Raw genomic sequence first — 25,305 nt, 5'->3', positions numbered from 1 at the left:
AGCAGCCCTAGACAATGAACACATGGGCATGCCTGCTCCGTTTACATTTCATTTTTAAAGAACAGGCTGCAGGCAGAATTTGGCTCACAGGTTGGATTTCACCCAACCCCTGACAAAGTGAATGGATACAAGTGATTCAAGTGGGGACAATCAAGTCCTTTTATGCATATTGTTATAGACACTAGGAGACAGAGGGACTCTCATTTTGCAATTCAAGGTCTAAGCAATATATAATCCTGAAGTTCATGGGGGCTAACTCTCTTCCAACATGGAGAAATTAAATAACGAAAGGAAAGAGAAAGACAAAGATACATATTATTGACAATAACATCTACAGACTTGGATTCAGCCAATCTTGAAGCCCTAGTTTAGTCACTACGCTAATAAATATTTTTATATCAATTAGTTTGAACTGAGTCTCTTACAACCCAAGGAGTCTAAGGAACACAATAGCAGAGTATTTAATTATATATCAGTTGAATTATTTAATAGTAGACTGTGGAGTATCAAAAATCTATTCATTTAACAGTACACTATTTATTAAAATGTTTCTCAACTTGTTTTTCTGCAACATTACTCAGACACCAAAGCCAGGCAAAGACATTATAAGGAAACTAAAATCCAGTATATCTCAAAAAACAAAGACGTAAAATTACTTTACAAAAATCATCAATATATAAGGACACCATGACCCAGTGCAGTTTAACCCAGGAATGTGAGACTGATTTAACATTCAAAAACTAATCAATGTAATTTATCGTGTCAACAGACGAAAAGGAAAAACATCATCCAATAACCTTTATAGATGTAGACATTTGACAGAATTTAACGCCCAGTCATGATAAAAACGTTCAGTGAACCACAACTACAAGGAAAAGTCCTCAACCTGATAAAGGGCACCCTTCAAACACCTACTGCTAACAACACACTTAATGGGAACAGGCTAAACGCTTAACCCTAAAGCTGAGAACAAGGTAAGTATGTCCGTTCTCACCACTTCTTTTCAACAGTGCAAGGAGAAGAAAAAGAATTAAAGGCATACAAATCAAAAAGGAAAAAGTATCTCTATTCACAGAGGACATGACTCTATATAAAGAAAATCCTAAGCAATCTAAAAAAACAAAAGTCACTAGAACTAATATATAACTTCAGTAAAATAATGGGAGACAAGTTCAGCAAACTAAAATCAAATATATTTGCATATGCTAGCAATAAAAAACAGAAATGGAAGTCTAAAAACAATTCCATTTATGATAGCATCCAAAAACACAAAATGCTTAAGAATAAATATAACAGAATGTGTATAAGACATATTTACTGAGAACTACAAAACACTGCTGAGAAAAATTAAAAACCTAAATAAGTGGAAAGATATCACATGCTCTTGGAAGACTACTGCTAAAGACGACAATTCTTCCAAATTCATCTACAGATTCAGTAAAATCCAGTAACCTTTTATTTTCGCAGAAAAGCTAATTCTAGAAAGACAAAGGACCTAGAACAGCTATGATAATTTTTCAAAAGAACAAAGCTGGAGGACTTAACTGATTTAAAAACTTTACTATAAGTTAAAGGAACCAATACAGAGTCCTAACGGCATAAGGGCAGGCAGGTAGATTAATGCAACAGATGAGTCCAGAAAGAGACTCAACATCTACTGATTCTGTCAATCGATTCTGAACAGAAGTGCCAAAGTAATTCAATTGGGAAACGATAATCCTTTCAACAAATGGTGCTGAAACAACTAGAGAGCTCTATGGGGAAAACAATGAAGCACGGCTCTTACTTCACACAATAAACAAAAAAATAACTCACAACAGATCACAGACTAAAGTGTCAAAACTAAAACTAAAACGTGTACCCACACACAGACTTGTACACAAATGTACATAGCGACTTTATTCATAACAGCCAAAAACTGGAACAAATGTTGAACAAATATACAACAGATGACTGAAGAAAACAAATCACGGTATATCCATACAAAATGCAATGCTGTTAAGAAAAAAAAATAACTTTATGTGCAATCTGCACAGATGAACCTCAAAACTAGTATGCAAAGCAAAAGCCCAACAACAAAATATCACACACTTTATTATTCCATTGGATTGAAACTCTAGAAAAGACAAATCTAATCCTTAATTACTAAAAGAAAATCGGTGGCTGCCTGGGACCAGGGAATCAGGTGGACGGACCAAAGAGGGACCCAAGAAAACCATTTTGAGATGACGGACATATTCACATCTTGATAGTAACTGTTATTACACAGGTGCACACATCTGTCCAAACCCATCAAGCTGCACTGTTAAAACAGGTATATTTTATTGTATATAAATTATGTCTCAATAAAGTTGAATACTTTAAAAATCTAATAACCTGCCATATCTTCCCCTCTGGTAATGCCCACTCTCCTGAGACAATTACTTAAACTCTTTCAACTGTTTTTTTCTATTTACCACTATATTTCTCAATGTAGTTTATAGTGCTATTTCATGATTATTTTTACATTTGAGAGATTTACTCTATTCTGCAGTAGTTAAGATAATTAGGCGCTCTTCTGCCACTACCAACCCCTCCCCACATACATTTCCCTGACTCACTCTCCCAACATAGTTGACATGTTTTTCTTATAATTATTACATTACTTTGTACCATTTTTGTTTACCCTGCTGTTAACCACTGATGTGAGGGTTTGGGTTTTCTTAGTTTTTAATGTAACAATTGTGAATTTACTTCTGAATTATGAGTTTCACAACGTGTCTCAATATCATCAAACACATGGGATCTACTGTCAGTTCCACTGCTGTCTCTGCTCCAGCCTTCCTGAAGCTCTCTATGCTCCTCCTGGAATCTGGACTTCTGTTCTCTCCATCTGAAGCACAGCTGTCATCCTACAGATTCCCTTACTCACAATCCCAAGACTCCCCTTCCTTTTTCTCCCTAGGGACAGATACCTTGTTTCCAAAATCCCTTCTTTTCCTATTTTTTGTGCTGAAGCATATTTTCCAGGAGTAACCTGAGAAGATGCCTAAAAATAGCTTTACCTTCAGATTTCATTATTTGACTGGATATATAATGCTAAGCGTTTGCTCCACTTCCAGTTTCCAATATTATTGTTGAGCCATTATATACAATCCCAATCTTTTGGTTGGAACCTTTTTTCTTCTCTGTAAACTTTTAGGATCTGGTTTTGTTTGTCTGCTTGATTGTGTTTGTCTGTCTGAAGATCTGTTTCTTATGCCTATTTTTCTAAAATTTCAGGAGCCTTTCTTTTGCTCATTCTGTTGGATTCCCGGCAGATCCTTTCAATCTGGCAACTCAGACCCTTTAAGTTTTATCCAATTTTCTTTGAATTGTTTCTTTGACTTCTTCGCATCTATTTTCTCTGTTCTCTTCTAAAATACCTATCTGATCATTTCTTAGATGTTCTGGATTGATATTATGATTTTATTTGTTTTATTTTGTAAATGCTCCTTTTTATAACTTAAGTGTTCTCATTTTATGAATTCAATTTTTTTGTCACTCTAATGATGTGAATTCTTTTCTGACACTTTTTCTGCTCCCTGTATTGTTTCTGTATCCTCTGAATTCCTTTCTTCCATCTGTTTTGTTCTCTCACGTGAAAAACTTTCCTTAAATGTCTGGTGATCTTTGGTTTACTGTTCATATAAGAGTGAAGCGCTGGAGACAATCAAAGGCGGTCAGTGAATGAGCAAGGCTTTTTGATTGAGCCTCATCTTAGGGACATGAGGTGAAACCCAGGGGTGTTTCGCTGAGGAACAGTAGGTCTTTTCTCTTGGGCCCGTCTCCCCAGAGAGAAGGCCTCCATTCTCCAGCTTACTGAATATAAACCTGGCTGCCAGAATTCTGAGAACTAGGCAGGAAAAAGTGGTCTCAATATTCGGAACTCATTTTTCACTTAATTTTCTCTACTCCTCCTCCCTCATTTTTCAGACCTCTGCACTTTTCCCTTAGCCACACCTGTGGCATTCTCAAAATTCCCATCTTCTCTAATCCATCCCTCCAGAAGGTTAACTTTGGTCTTCTGTTGGGAAAGGGAAGATGGTAGCTAGGATGCACTGGCATGAGAACTGGGGAACTAGTGGTTAAGAGCTCCTTTTAAAACTTCCAAATAATCTTTTTCCAGCTCTATTTTACACCCCTGCCTTCAGAGGCAAATGCTGTCTAATTCTTGAAATGGTTTCTAATGCCTGAAACTTTCAGGTATTCTGCAGTTCACAACACATTACGGCTAGTTAGCTTCTTCCCCCGCAAGCTTAGATTTCAACTTTCTCTGCTCGCTACATCAGTAGCCATAATGGGTACAGGCGCATACACAGGGGTCTTTCACGTGTTTTGTGTTGATTTATAAGAACATCGGATACTATGGATTACTTCAGCAGGTCTGGGTTATTCAAACCCTGCGCATCCCAAAGAAAGGTCTGGGCTGTGCTGAACTCCTGGAAAATAACCTTTAAAGCTTTATTACCCTGCCTGTTAACAGTATCTTTGTTTACTTGAGGCCTTGGGCCAGGTCAGATAGTTTATGCTAACAATATGATTTATGGCCTCGGGCCACATAGTATCAGCCTGGCCTCTGGAGGGGCTGGAGAACTACGCTCCCCCAAACCTACACAACCAACACTGGACAGCAAGGCACGGCTGAACTTCCCTGGTTGGCAAGGCTTCCTGCACCCTGACTGCCACGCGTCATTGTTGGGAGAGCTAAGCACTGCCCGCGTCCCTCTGCTGGGAGAGGACAACTAGACGGCCGCACCTTGTCTCTCCTGCACTCTGTCCTATGCACCTGCTCTATTACTGATTTTAATCGGCAGCTTTCGCTGTAATAAACTGAAAGCACGAGTACAACAGCTTTGCTGAGTTCTGTGAGTACTTCTAGAAAATCACTGAGCCTTTGTGTCCCCCAAACATACACTGTTAATCTATCTGAATTATTATGTACATGAGAAAGTATTTCAGTAAATTCGAATGACATCTGAAAAAACCAGGTCAGGCATCTGAAAAAAAAAAAAAAAAAGGTCTACTGATGTCTCTCCAACACTATCCAAAAAAAGTGCCTTAAGCAGTCTGTGCATAAAACAATCATCAGAGATGAGGTAAAATCAGAGTACAGCTCTACTTTGATTCCATCAAGGTCAAAGTCTTACAATAATCCATAAGGCCAAGTTTCAAGTACATGCTAAATCTTTCATATTCATTATTAGAATATATGCATATAGATTTTTGACTCTTTGAACTAAACTCATTGTCTGATTTTATGATAAACAATGCCTGTGAAATACTGTTGATGCTATTACATCCTGCCGAAATCTTCTTCACAGGCAGTGTAAATGCAAACTCCACCTGGAATTAGCAGGAGTTCTAATTAACAAAGTTCAACTGAAATATTCACTAGACTTTTCCCTCCCCGCTGGTATTCTCTTTACCTCCAAGTAATTCCTAGAATAAATCAAAAGACTTCTGTGACTAAACAAATTTGAAGAATTCTGAGAACGATTCCTCCGCATTCCTCAACCCACTGGGACTCTCTGGAAGGAATGTGTTCTTAATCTGCTGTGTAGTTACGGGATTTCATGACATCTGCCTGAAAAGATGGCAGATATAATGCTAACTCTTCAGAAGCATGTTTATGAGGAGATGCATTTTATCTAACAGAGGCCCTTAGAACTAAACACTTAAGAAATTTCTATTCAGTGATAAATTATGTATGGATCTAGTCTACATTATTTATGAAATGCTGAATATCAAAAGATCTCTGTATGCAGGGGTGAGTGATGTAACCATCCAAACAACATTATATCAGAATTTTAAGTGTCCAATAATTATATTATGATCCATACTAAGAAAGGGACAGAGCTATAGCCCTCACTGCCAACTTGGAAACTGAACTACAACTATGACCCAGAAACAAACAAGATCAAAGCGTAACACCATAGATGGGTGTGTGTGTGTGTGTGTGTCGCCAGTCAAATATATATCCATAACCACTCCATATCATAAATCTCAGCTCATTACCTCTTTAATTTTTTCCCTTTTCTTTCTTATGTCACTGTCTTCTGGATCTCCACCATTTATTCCTATAAGGTTCGGTATAGGGACTGGTGGCAGTGGCTTTTTCTCTTTTGTCTTCATTTCTTGGACGACCTTAACTTTTTCTGTCTGAATTTCTGCTCGGATTTCCTCTCTCGACTTTTTTAATTTTTCTTTTGCTTCTTCCAGGGCCTTCTCGTGATCAGCTCGAATTTTATTTCTCAAGCGTTCCTCTTCTTCCCTTAAGAAGAGGAGGAAAAAAAGACTGGTTAGAATGACATTCAGAACTTCCACCTTTAAACATAAAACTTAAAGTTTCCTCCCCCAAACCCTGAGACTTGTTTCCTACTCCTGCCTTTAAAAGGTAGCAATGATTAGTGAGAGACTCAGATCTGCCCCAAGGACGGGATAAATGTAACTTGCTATGAGCCCTGGATGCTGAAGCACAAACACTTCCCACAGTGGAGGAAGACAGAACCTAGGAAGAAACTTATAATTTCAGGGTCAATGAGAACAGAGAAAACAGCAGTCAGTCACTTATCAGGAGACACATGAAAAAAGGTGGTGGGGAGGGGGACGGAAGGAAGGAAGGGAGACACACAGTGAAAAACTAGATGGGAGAGAGAAAATAAAGAAACAGAATTAAGAATTAAGTCTGAAGATGGACAAATATGTAAACATAGGGTCAAGGAAAGAGATAAGCAGAAAAAATAAGAGAACAGGGCATTTCTCATTTGTTGTATAGTAAGTAGTACATCATATGCTTGTAAACCGTTTGCATTTTGGAAACACCATAGATCTTATAGCACAATGGTTCCCACCTGATGAGGGAGTGATTGCTTAAAACTCTCTTGCGCCCTTGTTAAAAATACAGATTCCAGTTCGGCAGGTCTGTGTGACACCCATGAATTTACGTTAAGCTCCCTGATGGTTTGGGTGTGGACACACGTTTGGAAACCACTACTGCGGTGGACATCTACTGGGTTTCCCCCCAGCACGACTTCGAGAGCTCCATCTTCTCTCCACCTCCACCCCCAAGCCACGTGAATGAATACAGGAGTGGAGTTACTATTTTCCAAATCACCAATGGTGACTATTCCAAGGGTAAACATTTCACCCAACAGTCACCTTCCACACACCCCTGGTCCTTGAATAGACAAATGACAACAAAACTAATAATTGCTATGGCTTCGATGTCTGAGGCACGGGCTTAGTCAGTTACTTAGATTATCTTACTTAATTCTCACACCAGTTTACGAGGTACCCTCTAGTAAACACTGTTTTCCATTGTATTATGAAACAGGAAGGCACCAAGAGAAAAACTAAGTCATCTGTTCAGGGTCACAGAGCTAGGAAGTAGAGAGCCTAAGTACAAACACATGCGTTTTGACGTCTTAAACACTATGCAAATACTGCCTTTCACAAAAGACAGAAATTTTACTTAAGAGCTTCTCTTACTATAGAGATACTAACACCTGTCTCTCAATATCTTTTCCCCCTCCTCCTTAATCCCCCATCCCCTCCCTCGCCCCACCCCAGGCCACGTAAGGACACAGCAAGAAGGCAGCTGCCTGCAAGCCAGGAAGAGCCTTCACCAGAAACTGAACCCTGCTGGACCTTGATCTTGGGCTTTCCAGCTTCTAATACTGTGAGAAGTAAATTTCTGTTATTTAAGACACCCAGTCTATGCAGTCTGATATTTTGTTATCGCAGTCCAAACAGACTCAGACAGCCCCCTAGCCTCAGCTCCAAGCCCTGAAGTCCACAAACTAATGAGGACACAAAAGTTTTTCATTTTAATGAAGTCCAACTTATCTATTTTTTCTGAATTTTAATAAAGTGCAATTTATCTATATTCTTCTGTTTCCTATCTTTTGGTGCCATATCCAAGAAATCATTGCCAAATCCAATGTCACGATGATTTTCCCCTAAGTTTTCTTCTAAGAGTTTCATCGTTGAAGCTCTTACATTGGGTCTTTGATCCATTTTGAGTTAGTTTTTGTATATGGTGTTGGATGTAAATTTTAAATTTCAGGAGAGCTTGAAAAGGAATCTACTCCCTTGAACTAAGGAAAGGGACCAGAAGCAAAACAAGAAAGTGAGAAATAATGCTCCAGCTATAGAGTGCAGACAGTGAAGCAAAGGCAGCCAGAAATAATTCGGAGTCCTTCTTTAAGGCGATCCTCATAAGCTAGTGCTTCTCAGATGTACCACGGGCATTTCAGGCATTTCTCTTCTTTGTTGTACAGAACACCAGGGCACTGTTGAGTGGCTGAATTCCTGGCCTCCATTTACTAACTGTCTATAGCGTCACCCTTCCCTTCACTGTGATGATCAAAAAATGCCTCCATGTTTCCAAGATCCCTTTACGGGGAGCTGTAGTAGCCCCTATTTTAAACCACTGCACAGAAAGTGCTGAAAGGGTAGAGTCCATCTAGGAAGACTGTTTATATCCACATTTCTAAATAGCACAGCACAAGTAAGAACTTCATCTCCAACTATAATACAAGCCACTATAGTAAAACGTAGAGTTCTTTTCAATTTACTTTGTATTTCTTAAGATGTTAATAAGTGATCCCCTATCAAAATTCAGGAAGTCGCAGGTATATTGGTAGCAGAACCCCTTCTCTTCCTACAGAAGCCAAAGTTTCAAGGTACCTTATCTTTCTAGCCTGTGAAAGCAAGGCAAGGCCCTGTGACCTACGGCTCAGGCAATCGGATGCTCTGGCTGCAACTACACATCTGAAGGAAGTGACATACAGAAACAAGGATTCGATGTTAGAAATCACTCAGAAAGCGAAGGATCCAGAGTCCAGAGGCAGCAAAGCTATAACCAAGTGCTCGGTGACCAGCAGCACAGACCACAACCGTCCACTAACTGTCCCTTCACCTTCATTATGGTTCTGTACACCTGCCTTCCTTTAACGCCTATCGTCTAAACCTACTTCTCCAGGCTTTATGTTAATTCTGAAAGCGAACCAAGATCCTCTCAATAAACACCTATTTTACATGCATTACAGTTGATTTCTACTATTTGTATCCAAGATGCCTCTCCGACAAGCCTTTTTAATGCAAATAGAAGAGGTATTCTGGGACTATGACCTAAGCACATGTCTTTGATTCACTCCCTCTCAATTGCCTCTAAGGCAATTCAACCAATACAGAACGGACACTTCTGACTGGCCAACACCACTGAAAAATAGAGGAGTCCCACCTACATGCTCAAAACTCCAAGTTATCCTGAATATGGTATGAATAAGAACAAGATGGAATACAGGAAGGCAGTCAACCAGCCCATAATTACAATTAATGCGCATTAATGCGGTAGTTTCAGGAATCTGGGAAGAGACCTGGGAACCCAGCAAGGCACTAGCCTGCATAGGCTGCTCTTCTGCAAAGCTCTTCACATGCCTGAGCTGAGAACTGCTGTAACTTCCAGCACAGGTAAGGGCCCGCCTCAATCACTATTGGAAAGAGGTCCTCCTAATCATCTACACATTTCAAAACCATCGCCTAAAGGAGACTGAAAGGTCTCCAGAGAAAAGGCTCATCCCAACAGGCATCTACTTTGCCTGATGTGGGATGCTAGCTATAAACAGGTTGCTCAGAGACTACTCCACCGACAGCTCATCTAGACGTAACTAAAGTCCATACACTAATAGCAAGGAACACCAGTGAGTAAACCAAACTCCCCAACTACAAATCCACTCTTCTCTAATCTGCTCCTTGATTCTGGAACTTAGACTCTGCAAATTACCTCTCTCTCTATTGTCAGCTGGTTTCCTATTCGGTTCAACCAATAGGGAGTACTAAAGGGAGACCAGAAAGAGAAGAATGGGATCTTGATAACCTAATTCTAAAATAGTTATGGAAGTGAATTTATCAAGAAGACATAACAATTAAAAATGTATACACCAAACAACATAATTCCAAAATATATGAAGCATTGATAGGACTGAATGGCGAAACAGAAAATTTTACAGTAACAGTTGGAGATTTCAATAACCCACTTTCAATAATGGCTAAACAGCTAGACAGAAGATCAGTATGGAAAGAGATCTGAACACTATAAACCCACTAAACCTAACAAACATATATAGGACACTACCCAGCAACAGTAGAGTCCACATTCTTCTCAATTGCACATAGAACATTCTCCAAAATAGACCATATGTTAAATTCTCAATAAACGTAAAAAGATTAAATCATACAAACTATCTTCACTGACCACAATGAAGTTAGAAATCAATAAAAAAAGGAAAAATTAAAATTAAAAATATGTATAAATTAAACAACACATTCGTAAACACCAACAAGTCAAAAAAGAAATCACATGGCAAATTAGGAAATATGAGACAAGTAAGACAAAAATACAACATTCCAAAAGTATTGGGGTGCAACAAAAGCAGTCCTCAGAGGGAAATTTATAGCAGTAAATGCCTACATTTAAAGATCTCAAATTAACAATGTAACTTTAAAACTTCAGGAATTAGAAAAAGAAGAGCAAACTAATCCCAAAGCTAGTAGAAAGTAAAAAATAATAAAGATTATAGTAGAGATAAACAAAATAGAGAATAGAAAACCTAGAGAAAAATCAACAAAACTGAAAGTTAGTTCTTTGAAAATATTGACAAATTTGACAAATCTTTAGCAAAATGACAAAGAAAAAACAAACAGATGATGGAAATAACTAAAGTCAGAAATAAGAATGAGGATATTACTATTAACATTACAGAAATAAAAAAGATTAAAAGATAATACTATGAACAATTGTACAACAAATTCGACAACCTAGATGAACTGGACACATTACAAGAAAACACAAACTACAAAAACCAACTCAAGAAGAAACAGAAAATCTGAATAGACCTGTAACAGGTAAGAAGCTTGAATCAAAAATCAAAAGCCTGCTGACAAAGAAAAGCCCAGGACCAGATGGTTTCACAGGTGAGTTCCACCACACTTAAAGAATTACCACCAATCCTTCTCAAACTTTTCCAAAAAACAGAAAAGGAGGGAACACTTCTTAACTCATTCTATGAAGCTAGTGTTATCCTGATATCAAAGTCAGACAAAGACACCACAAGAAAACTACAGACCAATATCTTTCACAAATATAGATGCAAAAATCCTCAACAAAATATTACTGATCCAAACAGCATAATAAAACGATTACACACCATGATCAAGTGGACTTTACCCCAGAAATACAAAGGTGATGCAACATAAGTAAATCAATCAATGTAATACACCACATTAGTAGAACAAAGGGAGTAAAATACATAACATCTCAACCAATGCAAAGAAAACCCCAAAGCATCTGACAAAATACAGCACCCTTTCATGATAAACATACTCAGCAAACTAGGAACAGAAAAGAACGTCTTCAATATGATAAAGGGAATTTATGAAAAACCCACAGCTAACATCATACTCAAAGGTAAAAGATTGAAAGCTTCCCCCTAAAGATCAGCATAAGGCAAAGATACCCGCTTTCACTACTGCTATTCAACACTGTACTGTAAGTTCTAGCCAGAGCAGTTAGGCAAGAAATTAAAAGCATCCAAATTGGAAAGAGAAACGTAAAACTATCTCTATTCACAGATTACATTATCCTATATATACAGAAAATTCCAAACAATCCACAAAATGACCACTAAAGCTAATAAACGAATTCAATAAAATTGAGGTCACAATATCAAGGTGTAAAAATCACTTGTGTTTCTCTACATTAGAAATGAAAAATCAAAAAAAGGAAATTAGAAAAACAATTCCATTCACAATAGCATAGAAAATAATTAAATATCTAGGAATAAAGTTAACCAAGGAGGTGAAACACTTGTACACTGAAATATATAAAAACATTGCTGAAAGAAATTAGAAAAGACCTAAATAATAAAAAGCTATCCTGTGGTCATGGATGGGACGACAATGTTGTTAACACAATAATACTACCCAAAGTGATTTACAGATTCAACGCAATCCCTATCAAAATTCCAACAGCTGTTCTTGCAGGAATTGAAAAGCTGATCCTCAAATTCCTAAGGAATTGCAAGTGGCCCAAAACAGTGCAAATGATATTGAAAAAGAATAACAACGTTGGAGCACTCACACTTCCCAATTTCAAAGCTTGCTACAAAGCTACAGTAATCAAAACAGCACGGTAAACATACTCCGACGAATGGAACAGAACTGAGAATCTAGAAATAAACTCATACATGTATAGTCAACTGATTTTCAACAAGGATGCCAATACTATTTATTAAATAGGGAAAAAATAGTCTCTTCAACAAATGGTGCTGGGACAACCAGAGAGCTACATTCAAAATAATAAAGATGGACCCCATCTGATATCATACACAAAAACTCAAAATGGTTCCACAACCTCAATGTAAAAATTAAAATCATAAGTCTTAAGAAAACAGGAGTAAATCTTCATGACCTTGGTTTGGCAATAGATTCTTAAATATGACATCAAAAGCATAAGCAACAGAAGAAAATAAATTAGGCTTCATCAAAATTAAAAGCTTTTTGCATCAAAGGATATTAATTATCAAGAAAGTGAAAGACAACCTCACTTTGAAGAAAAGGAGAAAATATCTGCAAACCATGTATCTGATAGGGATCCACTGTCCAAAAGATATAAAAAAAACTCCTACAACTCAAAAACAAAAATACAAACCACCCAATTTTAAAATTAGACAAAGGACTTGGATGGACATTTATCCAAAGCAGGCCAACAAGCACATGAAAAGATGTTCAACATCATTAGTCATTAGGGAAATGAAATCAAAACCATGAACTACTACTTCATATACACAGGATGGATATAATTGTTTTTAAAGTGTGGACAAGGATGTAGAGAAATTGGAACCTTCAGACACCGTGATGGAAATGTAAAATGATTCAGCTGCCATGGGAAACAGTCTGGCAGTTCCTCAAAAAGTTAAACATAGACGCACCATACGACCCAGAAATTCCACTCCTTGGCATATATGCCAGAGAGAACAAACAAATTCATTCACACGCATGTTCATAGCAGCACTACTCACAGTAGCCGAAAGGTAGAAACAGCCCAGATGCCCATCAGCAGATGAACGAACGCACGAACAGATCATTATTCCGCCATAAAAAAGAATGACGTAGTAGATGAGTCTCAAAAACATTAAGCTAAGTGAAAGAAGTCAGACACAAAAGGTCTTACACAGCGTGATTCCATTTATGTGACATATTTACCACCCAGGTAGTAATTTTTACCAGAATAGGTAAGTCCTTAGAGACAGAAAGCAGACTGGTGATTAGCTAGGGGCTGGCAGGGAGTAGGGAGAGGGGAGTAACTGCTTAATGGGTATGAAGTTTCCTTCGGGATATGAGAATGTTTAGGAACTAGACTGGATAGAGCTGGTGGAGCACAACCTTGTGAATGTATTAAATGCCACTAAACTGTTCACATTAAAATGGTTAATTTTAGGTTATACAAAGTTTACCTCAAAAAAAAAAAAAAAAAAACCCACACCCATTTACAGAGGAGCTTAGACTCAAGAAGGGCAAACACAATTGTAAAGAATAAGGTAGAAGAACCCATTCTCTCTTATTAATCAGCTTGTGCTGCTATAACAAAGGACCAGAGGCTGAGCGGTTTACAAACAACAGGAAGTGATTTCTCACTGTTCTGGAGGCTGGAAGTCCGAGATCGAGGTGCCAACATGGTCAGGTTTGGGTGAGAACCTTCTTCTAGGAGACAGACTGTCCACTTCTCACATGGAGGAAAGAACACATAGAGAGAAAGCAAACTCTCATGTCTTTTTATAAGGGCACTAACTAATCCCATTCCTAATTACAGGAATATCACCACCCAAAGGCTCCACCTCCTAATACCTGTACCACAGCACTGGGGACCAGGATTTCAACACATGAGTGTCGGGAGGACACAAACATTCAGCCCCTGCCATCACCTAAAGCTACACTTATTATTATTAAAACAGCAGGCTACGCTAGTCCAACGGAAATATACAAAAGGCATAGAGTGCCCAGAAACAAACGTATGAAAATCAGAAAAATTGTTATATGGCAGAAATCGGCATTACAAATCCATGGGAAAGGACAGGCTCTTCAGTAAGTAGCACAGGGACAGGCGGACACCTATGTGGAAAAATATAAATTCAATCCCAACATACACAAGAATCAAAACGAGGTACGTTAAATCCCTCGACGTGGAAAGCAAAACTTTAGAACTACCAAAATTGAAAATAAGGAGACTATACCTTCAGGGTAGAAAAATAGTTCCTAAGCAAAATCCAAAAAACAATACCATAAAGGAAAATACTGACAATTTCAATTACATTAAAACTTCTGTAAAACTAAGGATACCATAAACAAAGTATAAAAATAAGGCATCCATTGCAAGAAGACATGTATAATGCAGCTATGTAACACAGTATTCACCCAGAATGGATAAATAATTCCTACAAATGAGTAAGAAAAAGGAGAACAACCCATAAAGAAAACTGGCTAAAAGTGTGAGTGAGCAACTCAATGACCAGGAAACCCAAACCACCAATAAATATGTTTTTAAAAATATTCTACCTCACTAGTAATGAGAGAAATACAAACTAAAATGGCCATCAGATTGGTAAAGATTTTTTAAATACTCGTACAATACCATGGTTTGCGAAGATGCAGGTGGGAATGTAAACTGGAACAACCTACTTTAGAGGCTCATTTAGCAACAAAATTTGAGTGAATAACCCACATACTTTACAATTTAATAGTTCTATTACTAAGTTTCTACCTTGGCGAAAAATCACAGGTGCCCAAGAGCACATGTACAAGAATGTTTTTGCAGCAAAAATATGGAATTAACCTAAAAATCTATCAATGGGGGAATATATAAATAATTGGAGGTTTAATCATACAATTTTATCTAAGTAGATAAAATAATTAAACCACAGCCCAATATATCAAATACATAAACCATTATAAAATGTTGAGCAAAAACTTGCAGAATGAGATATATATATATAATGTTTAAGAACATGCAAAACTATATATATAATTTATATTGATATATATATAACATATCAATATATAGGTTGTAGAAGACGAAATCACGGACTGAGAAAGACAATGTCAAACTCAGGTAGAGGTTTACCTCAAGAAGAGTAATCTTCAGCTAAAATAGAAAAATATTGAGACTTGAAATAGTGGGTACAGTGACATTAATATTATCTGTTAAGACTTTTATATGTGCTTATAACTTTTTAAAAAACAAGAAGACAGAGGATTTATACCAGACAGCAAAACATAATATTATAAAACTATGAAATTAAAATAGGTTGGTGCTTTTGGGACTAACCAGAAAGATCCATAAAGGGGTTAAAAAAAGGAACTCACATAGTGTGATATATATCACTTATTTAACTAATCCCCTGTTGACAGCTACTTGGATCATTTACAGTATGTCATGTTACAGCTACAGAGGACATTCTCGAACATTTCTTTGTGCACTGACATGAAGATTTCCCAAGAATAAGTTCTTAGAAGAACTGCTGAATCAAGAACATGCACTTTAAATTAGTTGGTATTACTGAATTGTTCTTCACAAACTTCCATTCATTTAGACTGACACCAACAGTGTAAACACAAGAGGAACCCGCTGCTCTGCCCACCACACGCTGGGTATCACCAACCCTTTCAAGTAGAGGAAGAACTCGACGTCATGAAAAGGGAAGTGTTTTATAATGGCATCACAAGTTCACAGAAAAATAATTCACATGTATCATTACACACATAACAGACCTATACCAAACAAATATAAACTTCCTATCAGATGCCGTCTTAACTGCCAAAGAATTGAAGAGGTCATGTACACACATATAACTTCATAAATAAGCTTACAGCTATAACCATATAGAGCTATAAATAGTTTCAGATACATAAATACATACAATTGTCCCAGATCTCAATTTAGCACAAGACTGGCCTATTTTTTCAGATGCTAGGGTCTGATTCCTGATAGAAAAAAGCTGCAGGGACACTGCACCTTATATCCAGGTAACCCAATCCATATGGCAGAAATGCGCAAGTTAATGACATAAATGCCTATTAGAAAAAAACAAAAAGGAGGAATAAGGCAATAATTATATGAAGTCTCAAAAAGTGCCAATGACCTAAATGCATGTTACCAGAGCCTCACCCAAGTGAAAAGGACTAAAAGTCCTAGCATCAGACCCCAAATAATACACGCTTCAAGAATGACGTTAAGATTTGAAAAGGTTTAAATCTTTCAGTAGTGTCTGAATCAAAATTAATCTTCTATAATATTTTCCAATAATCCCCAATACCATGTTTCCCTGAAAATAAGACCTAGCTGGACCATCAGCTCTAATGTGTCTTTTGGAGCAAAAATTAATGTAAGACCAGGTCTTATTTTACAATAATATAATTTTTGCTCCAAAAGCCGCATTAGAGCTGATGGTCCAGCTGGGTCTTATTTTCGGGGAAACACGGTACTAGTATAATGCTTTGTACTTAACAAATACTCAAAAACACTTGCTGAATAAATGAATGTGACCAATATTTTTTCATGGTAACATCAACATCACTAAGGAAACATCAAGAAATCTGCATAAGTAACAGAGGTTGATTTTATAAATATGTAAATGTCAAAATATAAAAAGAAAACAAGACACACATTGCTCTTTGTAGTCCAGATTACTTCAAAGCCTTTATTTCCGCTACCCTGTTTCCCCAAAAATAAGACCTAACCGGAAAATAAGCCCTAGCATATTTTTCAGGATGACATCCCCTGAACATAAGTCCTAATGCGTCTTTTTGAGCACAACTTAATATAAGACCCGGTCTTATTTTGGGGGAAACACGGTGTATATATACAACTTGTCCTAAAGTTCTTGTTAAGATATGGAGAACAAAAGCGAACGCTTCCAAAGGTATCTCTCAATATGAAGGTTAGGAAATTGCGATCTTAAATCAAAGAAAATTTCACAGGGTCTGAGTCTGGAACTACTCAAGGACTCTTGGTTTTCCACAGAATCTAACCTAAAGCCTTAGATAACAAATTATTAATAAGAGATGTAACTGTTAACTGGGCTCAAAAACGACACCTGGAGGTACTGTTGTAAATATACCTGTTAACTTGAGGCTGGCATATAAAATGTTCAATAAATTAAACTTTTTAACTTACAAAAAACCAGAATGTATTAAAACAGCATTACATTCATTTACTTTTTAAATTGGTACAGATTTTATTATATAATCATACCGTGACCCCCTTTATCGTGACCCCCTTATCGGCAGGGGATACATTCCAAGACCCCCAGAGGGTGCCTGAAACTTCGGGTAGCACTGAGCCCTATATAGACTGTATTTCTTGCTATATATACACTCCTTTTCACTGACTAGAAGCTCGTCACGGCTTCTCTTTGGCACACCCAAACTGCCAGCATCACTCCTCTTGCGCTTTGGGGCCGTTATGAAGTAAAGTAAGGGTCACTTGCACACTAGGACTGTGATTACCATGACAGTCCATCTGATAACGGAGATGGCTGCTAAGTGACTAAACGGCAGGCGGCGCACACTGCGTCAGGTAAGCTGGACAAAGGGATGCTCCACGTCCGGGAGGCAGAGTAGGATGCAGTGGTATTTCACCATGCTACTCAGAACGGTGCACAATTTAAAACTTATGAGTGGTTTATTTCTGGAATGTTCCATTTAATATTTTCCAACCACGGTTGACCGCGGGCAACTGAAACCGCAGAAAGCCAAACTATGGCTAAGGGGGAACTACCGTAGTATTATATAAATTAATTAGTCACTTACAATATAATTTTTTAAACCTTTATTTTTATATATAAAAATGACACTGCAACTCCTACTTTATTTTCACAGTATTTGTGATGTCCTGAACTAAATTACTGCACATTCTTCAGTTCCATACTTCACAAAATTACTCATATTTCTTACGTATGAGCTGGAAGGAATCTTTAAAGATCCAATCATTTCCTCATTTCAGGAATAAGGCACAGAGAAGTTGATAGCTTACTGCAATACACTCTAACAAGTAAGGACAATGCTGAAACAAGAGCCTCTCTCTTTTAAAATGGAGCCCAATATTCTTTTAAATATACAGTGATGCTTTCCTTCTGGGCTACATAAAATTCCAAGATAGATCACTGAAATGAAGGCCCTTTGAAGGAGCTTTTTCTTCGTAATAAATCCTAAATCCCAGTGCCTTCTTCATTACGGCCATGTTCTTAAAGGAAAAATGTTCCAGCAAAAATTCAGTGGCAATCAAAATAAACTTTTCTGACTGAATATGCAGAATTATGGAAAATCACAAGTAGCAAAATGATTTTCCCAGCCAATAATTATGTAGAGTCCATCCAAACTACAAGTTAAATATTCTTATAATTTTCAAACAATAGTAAACGTAACACTGGCCCATTTAATCAATTAATGTTTACCGTGTACTACTGATTCTGAATAAATATTGGGCTTCTGTGGTGCCAACTTTCAGTATGACCTAAATTTTATAGTATTTATAAAAATGTATTAGTAATACCTAACTTACAGAGCTGATGTGAAGACTAAAGGTTAAATATATGAAAACACTCATCACATACTCTAGTTTCCTTCGTTTTCCTTAAAGAAGGAAAAACTCAATGTGAGGGCATGCAAAATATCTTAGATACATTTACAGGAACACATGTGTTCTAGGTAGGGTTGATACAAATTATTCCCTAATTTTTGAAATTACTTTTTAGAAGGGCCTTTATTAAAACTGTATCCTTCTCACTTTAAGACATCATCCCTCCTACTTTTGTATCTTCTCTCTCAATTCTTCCTTGCATTTTGTTTAAACCTTCTCTTGTGGAATTTATCTCCTTGCCATGGACATCATTTATTCAACAGGTACACACTTTTACTAAGGACCAAACATACTTCGAACATTGTTGATATAAAGATAAGTAAAAGATGGTCATTTGTCCTCAAGGAGCCCATGTTCTATTGGGAGTGACAAATAAGGAAGCAAATAACTGTAAATATGCAATCATAGACAATACATGAGAAAGATAAAAGTACAGAGGGAAAAGACTATCTAGAGACAGAAGACATAAGGAGGTAAATCTATATGTGGATTTGGGCAACCTCAACTGTCCAAATGGGTAAATTAATATTAACAAGAACCCTGCAGACCTGAGAACACTATTGGGAAATAACATTAAATGCATGCACATCACTCAGAGTAATTTCAAGCACAGTTTTACAATAAATAATGATGACAAAAAATAAGATCTAATCTTAAACTACATGTTACAGAGGCTTACATAACCTACATTAAATCTATGCTAATAATTTGGAAGGAATATTCTGAGATTGTGTGTTGTATCCTTTAACAAGAAACTCCAAAAGAAATATTAACAAGAGTAAATAAACATTGCATACCCCAGAATGCTTCTTATAAGACCCCCCAAAAATTCTGAAAAGGCTAACATAACTTTTAAAGCCAAGAAACAAACTAATGCTTGAACAAACTTTATTTCCTTGAAACTTTTAACGTCACCCAATAACTACTGTTCACCTATTAACATTCAATTTCTGGGGCATTGCACACTGTCACCTCCTGGGACTTCCAACACTTACTGACCAACAGGAAAATCAGAACTTACACCTTGGCGTTCTGCATTTTAACTATACCTTACTAATATTTTATTCATTTCTGAGAATGAAAAACATATTGCTACATTCAGTGATTTTATAATGCTGAACTAGAAAAGCAAAGCCACTGTCATTTTGCTTAGGGTCAAAATCAGACTTTAAATAAGAGGATACAAAATGTCATTCGGTGAGCAGCCCCAAAATACAGCCTCTTACAAATCACCATTCATTCTTAGGAAAGATACAGAAAATGATAAAAACTCAGAATATCAAAGAAGTAAGAGCCGCCATGTCAGAAGGTCACAGATGCTAAAAATGACTATCAACATCAAACTACACACTTTACGTTGTTATCTCGTATAGTATTCGAAAACTAAATTATCTATAAACCAGTCAACAGAACGGAACATATAGGTTTTCTCATGAAAACACTTTCTCTTAAATTCAGGTACTATCAATTACATAAATTTAAATATTAATTAAATCTAGTGCATATTTCTCAGTAATCCACAGCCATGCCACCCAGAAACTGAGTTGTCCCCCCTCCTTCTACCTTCGCCCCCATATTCAATCACCCACCCATTTCTGTGCAACTTCACAGTTTAACATCTCTGCAATCAACCAGCTTTCTCCGCTAATTTTTCCCTTCTCCACTCTCATCCCTGTGCTCTGAGCCAATATCCTCTGTGACCTAGACCCTCCTGATTTCCCATTTCCTCCTGCTCCTCTCCAACCCAGTGTTTACACTGTAACCAAAGTGGTTATTTATTACTTTTTTAAAAATGATTATGTCATTCATCCTTGCGTTAATGAAAACCCTTCAATGACGTCCCACACTATTTAGTATAAAGACCAAAATTCTTACCTACAAACTCCCCAGGATCCTGCCTACAGATTCCGAACTCAACAACAACCAGTTAAATATTGAGTCATTAGGTTTGCTTACCTGGCAACTTATTGACTGGCATAAAATAAAGAGCGCGTGCCCGCAAGAGGGAGGGAGACGCTGCTGCCCAGGGCCCCCTGAATGCGGCCCTCTAAAAGTACAGACTTGGGTATTGCCATATCCTCTAATTTTTCCAGAGAAATATCAGAAGTCCAGACTTGATGTGAAATCTCCTGATATGTGAATGCTGGCAACTAATTCAAACTTTCTGAACACCAATAAGGAGGCGAATCTGACCTGCCACCTAGTCCCTCACCTGGGCCCACGCCACAATCTCCACCCCAGCCGTACTGAGCATTTCTCAGATCCTCAATGATGCTGAGCTTTGCTTACCTTAGGGCTCACACGTTGTATCCTCTGCTTTGGCCACTTCCCACCCCCCTAACCCCCCACCCCCGCTTCTATTTCACTCAGCATCTCCTACTTGTTCTAAGTTTCAGAGCCACTGTTTCTCAAGGAAGCCTTCCCTCTCCCCCTGCCACCGCCTCCCTCACCCTGGTGCCTGGACAGGCTACCACTGAGAACACTTCCTAACACTCATCACACCTCAAAACTAAATCTATTCATTTGATGCCCATCAACCCCCTCGAGGGGAAGCTTCATAAAAGCAGGACATGAAATACACACAGTCAACATGAAATATACATTTGCTGCTAACTATGAATAGTTTGGTTATAAAATGTTCCTTTAAATAAGATTCTTATGTACTTTTAAAATACTAATTAATCTGTGCCCATCTTTTCAGAAACATGTGCAGTATTTAAAGGTAAGCAGACTCAGAAGTAAAAGATTCAATTGAAACCATAATTATTGACAATACTAATAGCTAATATTTATTGAGCAGCTACTAAATGCTAGGAACTGTTGAGCACTTGGCATGTACTATCTCCTTCATTTTAACAATTTGTAAAATAGATGCCGTTGTCATCCAGAGGAAGAAACTTAAGTGTAAAGTTTAAAAATTTGCTCAAGATCACACATCTAATCAGTGACAAACTAGGGTACGAATCCATGCAATCTAACTCCAGAGCTTAAGCACCTCACTACCATAATAAGCTAACTCATTAATAAAAGCCAATTCAACAACTATCTCTTCAATACTGTGAATTAAGAATAATGGCCATAATTCATTTTCCATTAGTTACCCATTAACGTAAGGTTCCTCATTCCTCTACCCTGCACCCTTCTACACGCACACAAAATTAAGATACAATATCAATTTGTATTTTCCGAATTAAGAAATGTTTTTTTGACCCACACACAAAGTAAGTACGACCTTAGCACCAACTAATTCTGTTAAAATGCTATATTGCTTAATTATTTTTAAATAAGTTAATGTTTATACATTAGTTTGATGCTCGGTAGTTCACATTTTAAAGGTACTACTTGAATGAGCTCTAATTTGAAATATACTTCATTGCTCAAATTAGAATACTTAGCACTACAGACTGTGTGTTCAGATAAGGTAAGTAACAACTTACCAACAACTTACCAAACAACTAAGCAAATATAAAAATAACCTGATAAAACCCAAAAATATGCATAGAGATAATACAGGGATCCCCTGCTACCTGAACTCCCATTATTTGAATTCTTGTTTTCCCAAACACAGGAACCAAAAAGATTACAATAAATTTTCACATATGTCACTTGCTACCCAGACTCTCACTATCCAAACTCAGAATTTAGGTCACTCACTATCCCTTGCTATCAGAACTCAATAACCAATATCTCACTCCTAACTCTGGAACCCAATAATTCTGGATAGCAATATACAAGCATATGTAGTCACAGGCCGCATAAATTTAAGTATTGTGTAAGAGATTTAAGTAAGCTTTTAAAAATATGAATAAAATGTATATATCTATATTTTCATTCGCATTTAAAATTTTAATTCCACTTAACTGAGAATTTTTCTATGTGAATGTTTTTAAACTAGAATGTTGTCATACATATTTTTTTAACCTTTAAACCACACTTAAAACATAAGGGAAACTTTAATACATATATGACAAAGTTAAATAATGTTAATGAGTGACTGTCAAAGAGGTCTGAGGCCAGTCTTCACAGGTTTTTTTTTGTTTTTCAAATATTTATCACAGTTATGTAAATACCCTGGGAAACAGGTTTTCAAGGAAAACAGTACTTTCAGTGTTAATTTTTCAGGAACATATTTCACAGATCACATCAGATTTTTCTTGAAATCACAAAGAGCAAAAGGCAAAATAAAAGAAACACATACAGAAGAGTACAGAAGCTGAAAATGATGGCAAAAATTCCAAATTAATTTAGTTACAGAATAATGCATGAAGCAATTTTAGAAGTAACTACTCCATAAGGTTCAGCCAAAACTCAAAGAACCAGCAAGCAATAAGTTAACTAGATTGAGAAAAAGGAAAACCAGCTCTCATGACAACAGTGCATTTCCCCAAGTAGTTAACTTGGGCTCACATTTGAACCTAAGCTTTTTCAAAAACGTTGTGCTTGATGAAAAGTTAAAACTAATGTGTTGAAAACAGCATGCATATGATTTTTACCACATACTCAAAATTTATGTTAAGAAACAGAGAAAAGAGGGAAATGATTTAGCAGGTAAAAAAAAAAATGTAGGTTTGACAAAAGTAAACTACTTTCCCAAACTCTTCTTTTGCTACAAATTATATATAAATGATTTAAAGGGACTGTAACTAGAGCTCCCATTTTATCATAATTTGACCAAACTCTACCAAGAGCTCACTTCAGATCTGGTAATTTGAAAGAAAGCGAACCTTTTCATTGACCATATTCTAACAGTTACTTGACACACTCCATCCCTCACATAAAAAAAAATAAAAAAAATCAGGCAGGGCAAAATTAAATTTAGAAACATAGCCAAATTTTGTCTACAAGGCTCACAAAGTGAAATGACTTAAGAGTCAAAGACATCTTTGACTGCATACAGAGCAGCAAACCATGTCCTCTGAAAATAAGAACAATGGGGATATTTTTGCATGTTAAGAAATGACAGGTATATTCTGCCCATGTTTGTCTTCCTAAAAAACTAAGATTCACTACTAAGCTTTAACTACAAGACAGAGAATGAAAGCCCTTTGGGAGAGAACAAACCCACAGAAGCTGTCAGGATTCAATATATCTATTTCACTGGGTGGTACAACGAATGCCAACACACTCTTAATAAATGAAAGTGCAAGCACATGTCATTATTTCTTTAGGTTAGCTCTGGGCACAAATGTTTCTCCTATATAAAACGAAGGAGCTGGACTTTAGATGGGGCTCCAGGAACCCTTTCCGTCTATGGGTCTACTCAACCAGTTCTGAAATAACAATACAACTCGCAGGGAAAATTACATTTCACTACAAAAAAAAAAAAATCTGATGCAATAAACCATACCTTGCTCTGCCAAGTGTTAATACCAGAACTTCTGAAATAAACAAACCTGTGTCTATGTTCATCGGGTCCATGAATCAGGAAGACTCCAGGATTTTTAGCCCCTTTGCTGGCATCTACATGAGGAATTAACACATCTTCCAAACCCAGATCAAAGCGTTTGTGTTTTGAAGAGTCTGGAAGGAAGAAGAATGCCCCAAAACACAGGGTGATGAAGGCACTTAGAATGAGGAGGAGGATAAACTTCTCCGAAAGTCTCAAGGTAGCCCTGTGATGTGGGAAGGAAGGCGGCCCCAAGTTCAGAGGTGGTATCCGTCGTCCAGACAGGGGCAGCAGGGCTGGGGTAGTCATTGTTTACGCTCTTGGACACAAGATTTTATCAAGTTCTCATCTTATACCAAACGTACCACACATTGAACAGTCTTCAAAATCTTGGCAAAAAGGGGGGAATTTCAATTTTCCTCCTCTTAAAGGCGTGTTGTGCTTTTTGATAGGGCACCTCTTTCTCGCTTGTTCAATTACATTCAGAAACGTGTGGCCCCCAAACGATCCCTAGTTTATGTCCGGTGATATTCCCCTTGCCATTTGGCTTTCACAGCCTCATGGGGTTATTACCAGACGCTTCATTCCTAAGGGTGGGTCAGGCAGGCAACACGGCAGACAGGACGCAAGGTGGCTTCTTCCATTCCTGCACCTCAGTGCGATGCTCCAGCGTGGTCTCCCGCTCCCACAGGGCGACCTGGCCAGATCCGAGGAGTGGTCGACGGTTCCCTTCCCCTCCTCTGACGCTTCGATTCCAGAATCTCTCAGCCTCGGTGGTGGAAAAATAAGGGTCCCTTCGGAAGCCGGCCAGCAGGGAGGAAGGTCTCCCACCTCGCCGGAAAGCCGACGCGGCGGCGCGGGGCGAAGCGGCGGACGGTCTCGGCCGCCCGCGCCCCCGACGCGGCCCCCGGCTCCCGGCGCCCGGGCGAGCTCCCACGCTGCCCACTCGGCAGGCGGCGCGAAGGGCATCCGCGTCCCCAGTACCTGCGCCTCCCGGCCGCCGCCGCCGCCGCCGCTGTTGCTACCGCACGGCTCCGTCAGCGAGCGGAACTTCCTCCTCGGGCGGCCACTGAGAAGCCCCGGCGTGTGGGGGAGGGAGCGCGGGCCGCCCCGCCGGCTCCTCCTCCTCCGCCCCGCGGCGGGGGATGCTACCCCCGGCGCCTGCCCCCGGAGCGAGGCCGCCGCTGCCCCCGCCGCGCCG

At 38.1% G+C, this 25,305-nt stretch overlaps 1 protein-coding gene across 1 annotated transcript in view; it reads right to left on the bottom strand.

Annotated features, from left to right (window-relative positions):
- MAN1A2 (mannosidase alpha class 1A member 2) overlaps nucleotides 1–25,075 on the bottom strand; it is a 114,834-nt gene extending 89,759 nt beyond the window's left edge. The window contains exons 1-2 of the mRNA XM_019730603.2: nucleotides 24,112–25,075; nucleotides 6,037–6,292 (exon numbers count right to left, since the gene is read on the bottom strand). Of these exons, the coding sequence (XP_019586162.2) occupies nucleotides 6,037–6,292; nucleotides 24,112–24,413 (558 nt within the window). The 5' untranslated portion in view covers nucleotides 24,414–25,075. The remainder of the gene's footprint in view (nucleotides 1–6,036; nucleotides 6,293–24,111) is intronic.
- Nucleotides 25,076–25,305: the final 230 nt, after the last annotated feature.

The sequence above is a fragment of the Rhinolophus sinicus genome, linkage group LG14 (genome assembly GCF_036562045.2).
Source record: "Rhinolophus sinicus isolate RSC01 linkage group LG14, ASM3656204v1, whole genome shotgun sequence".
NCBI classification, from domain to species: domain Eukaryota; kingdom Metazoa; phylum Chordata; class Mammalia; order Chiroptera; family Rhinolophidae; genus Rhinolophus; species Rhinolophus sinicus.
Note: the sequence above shows the minus strand (reverse complement) of the source record. Positions and strands in the feature narration are given on the sequence as shown.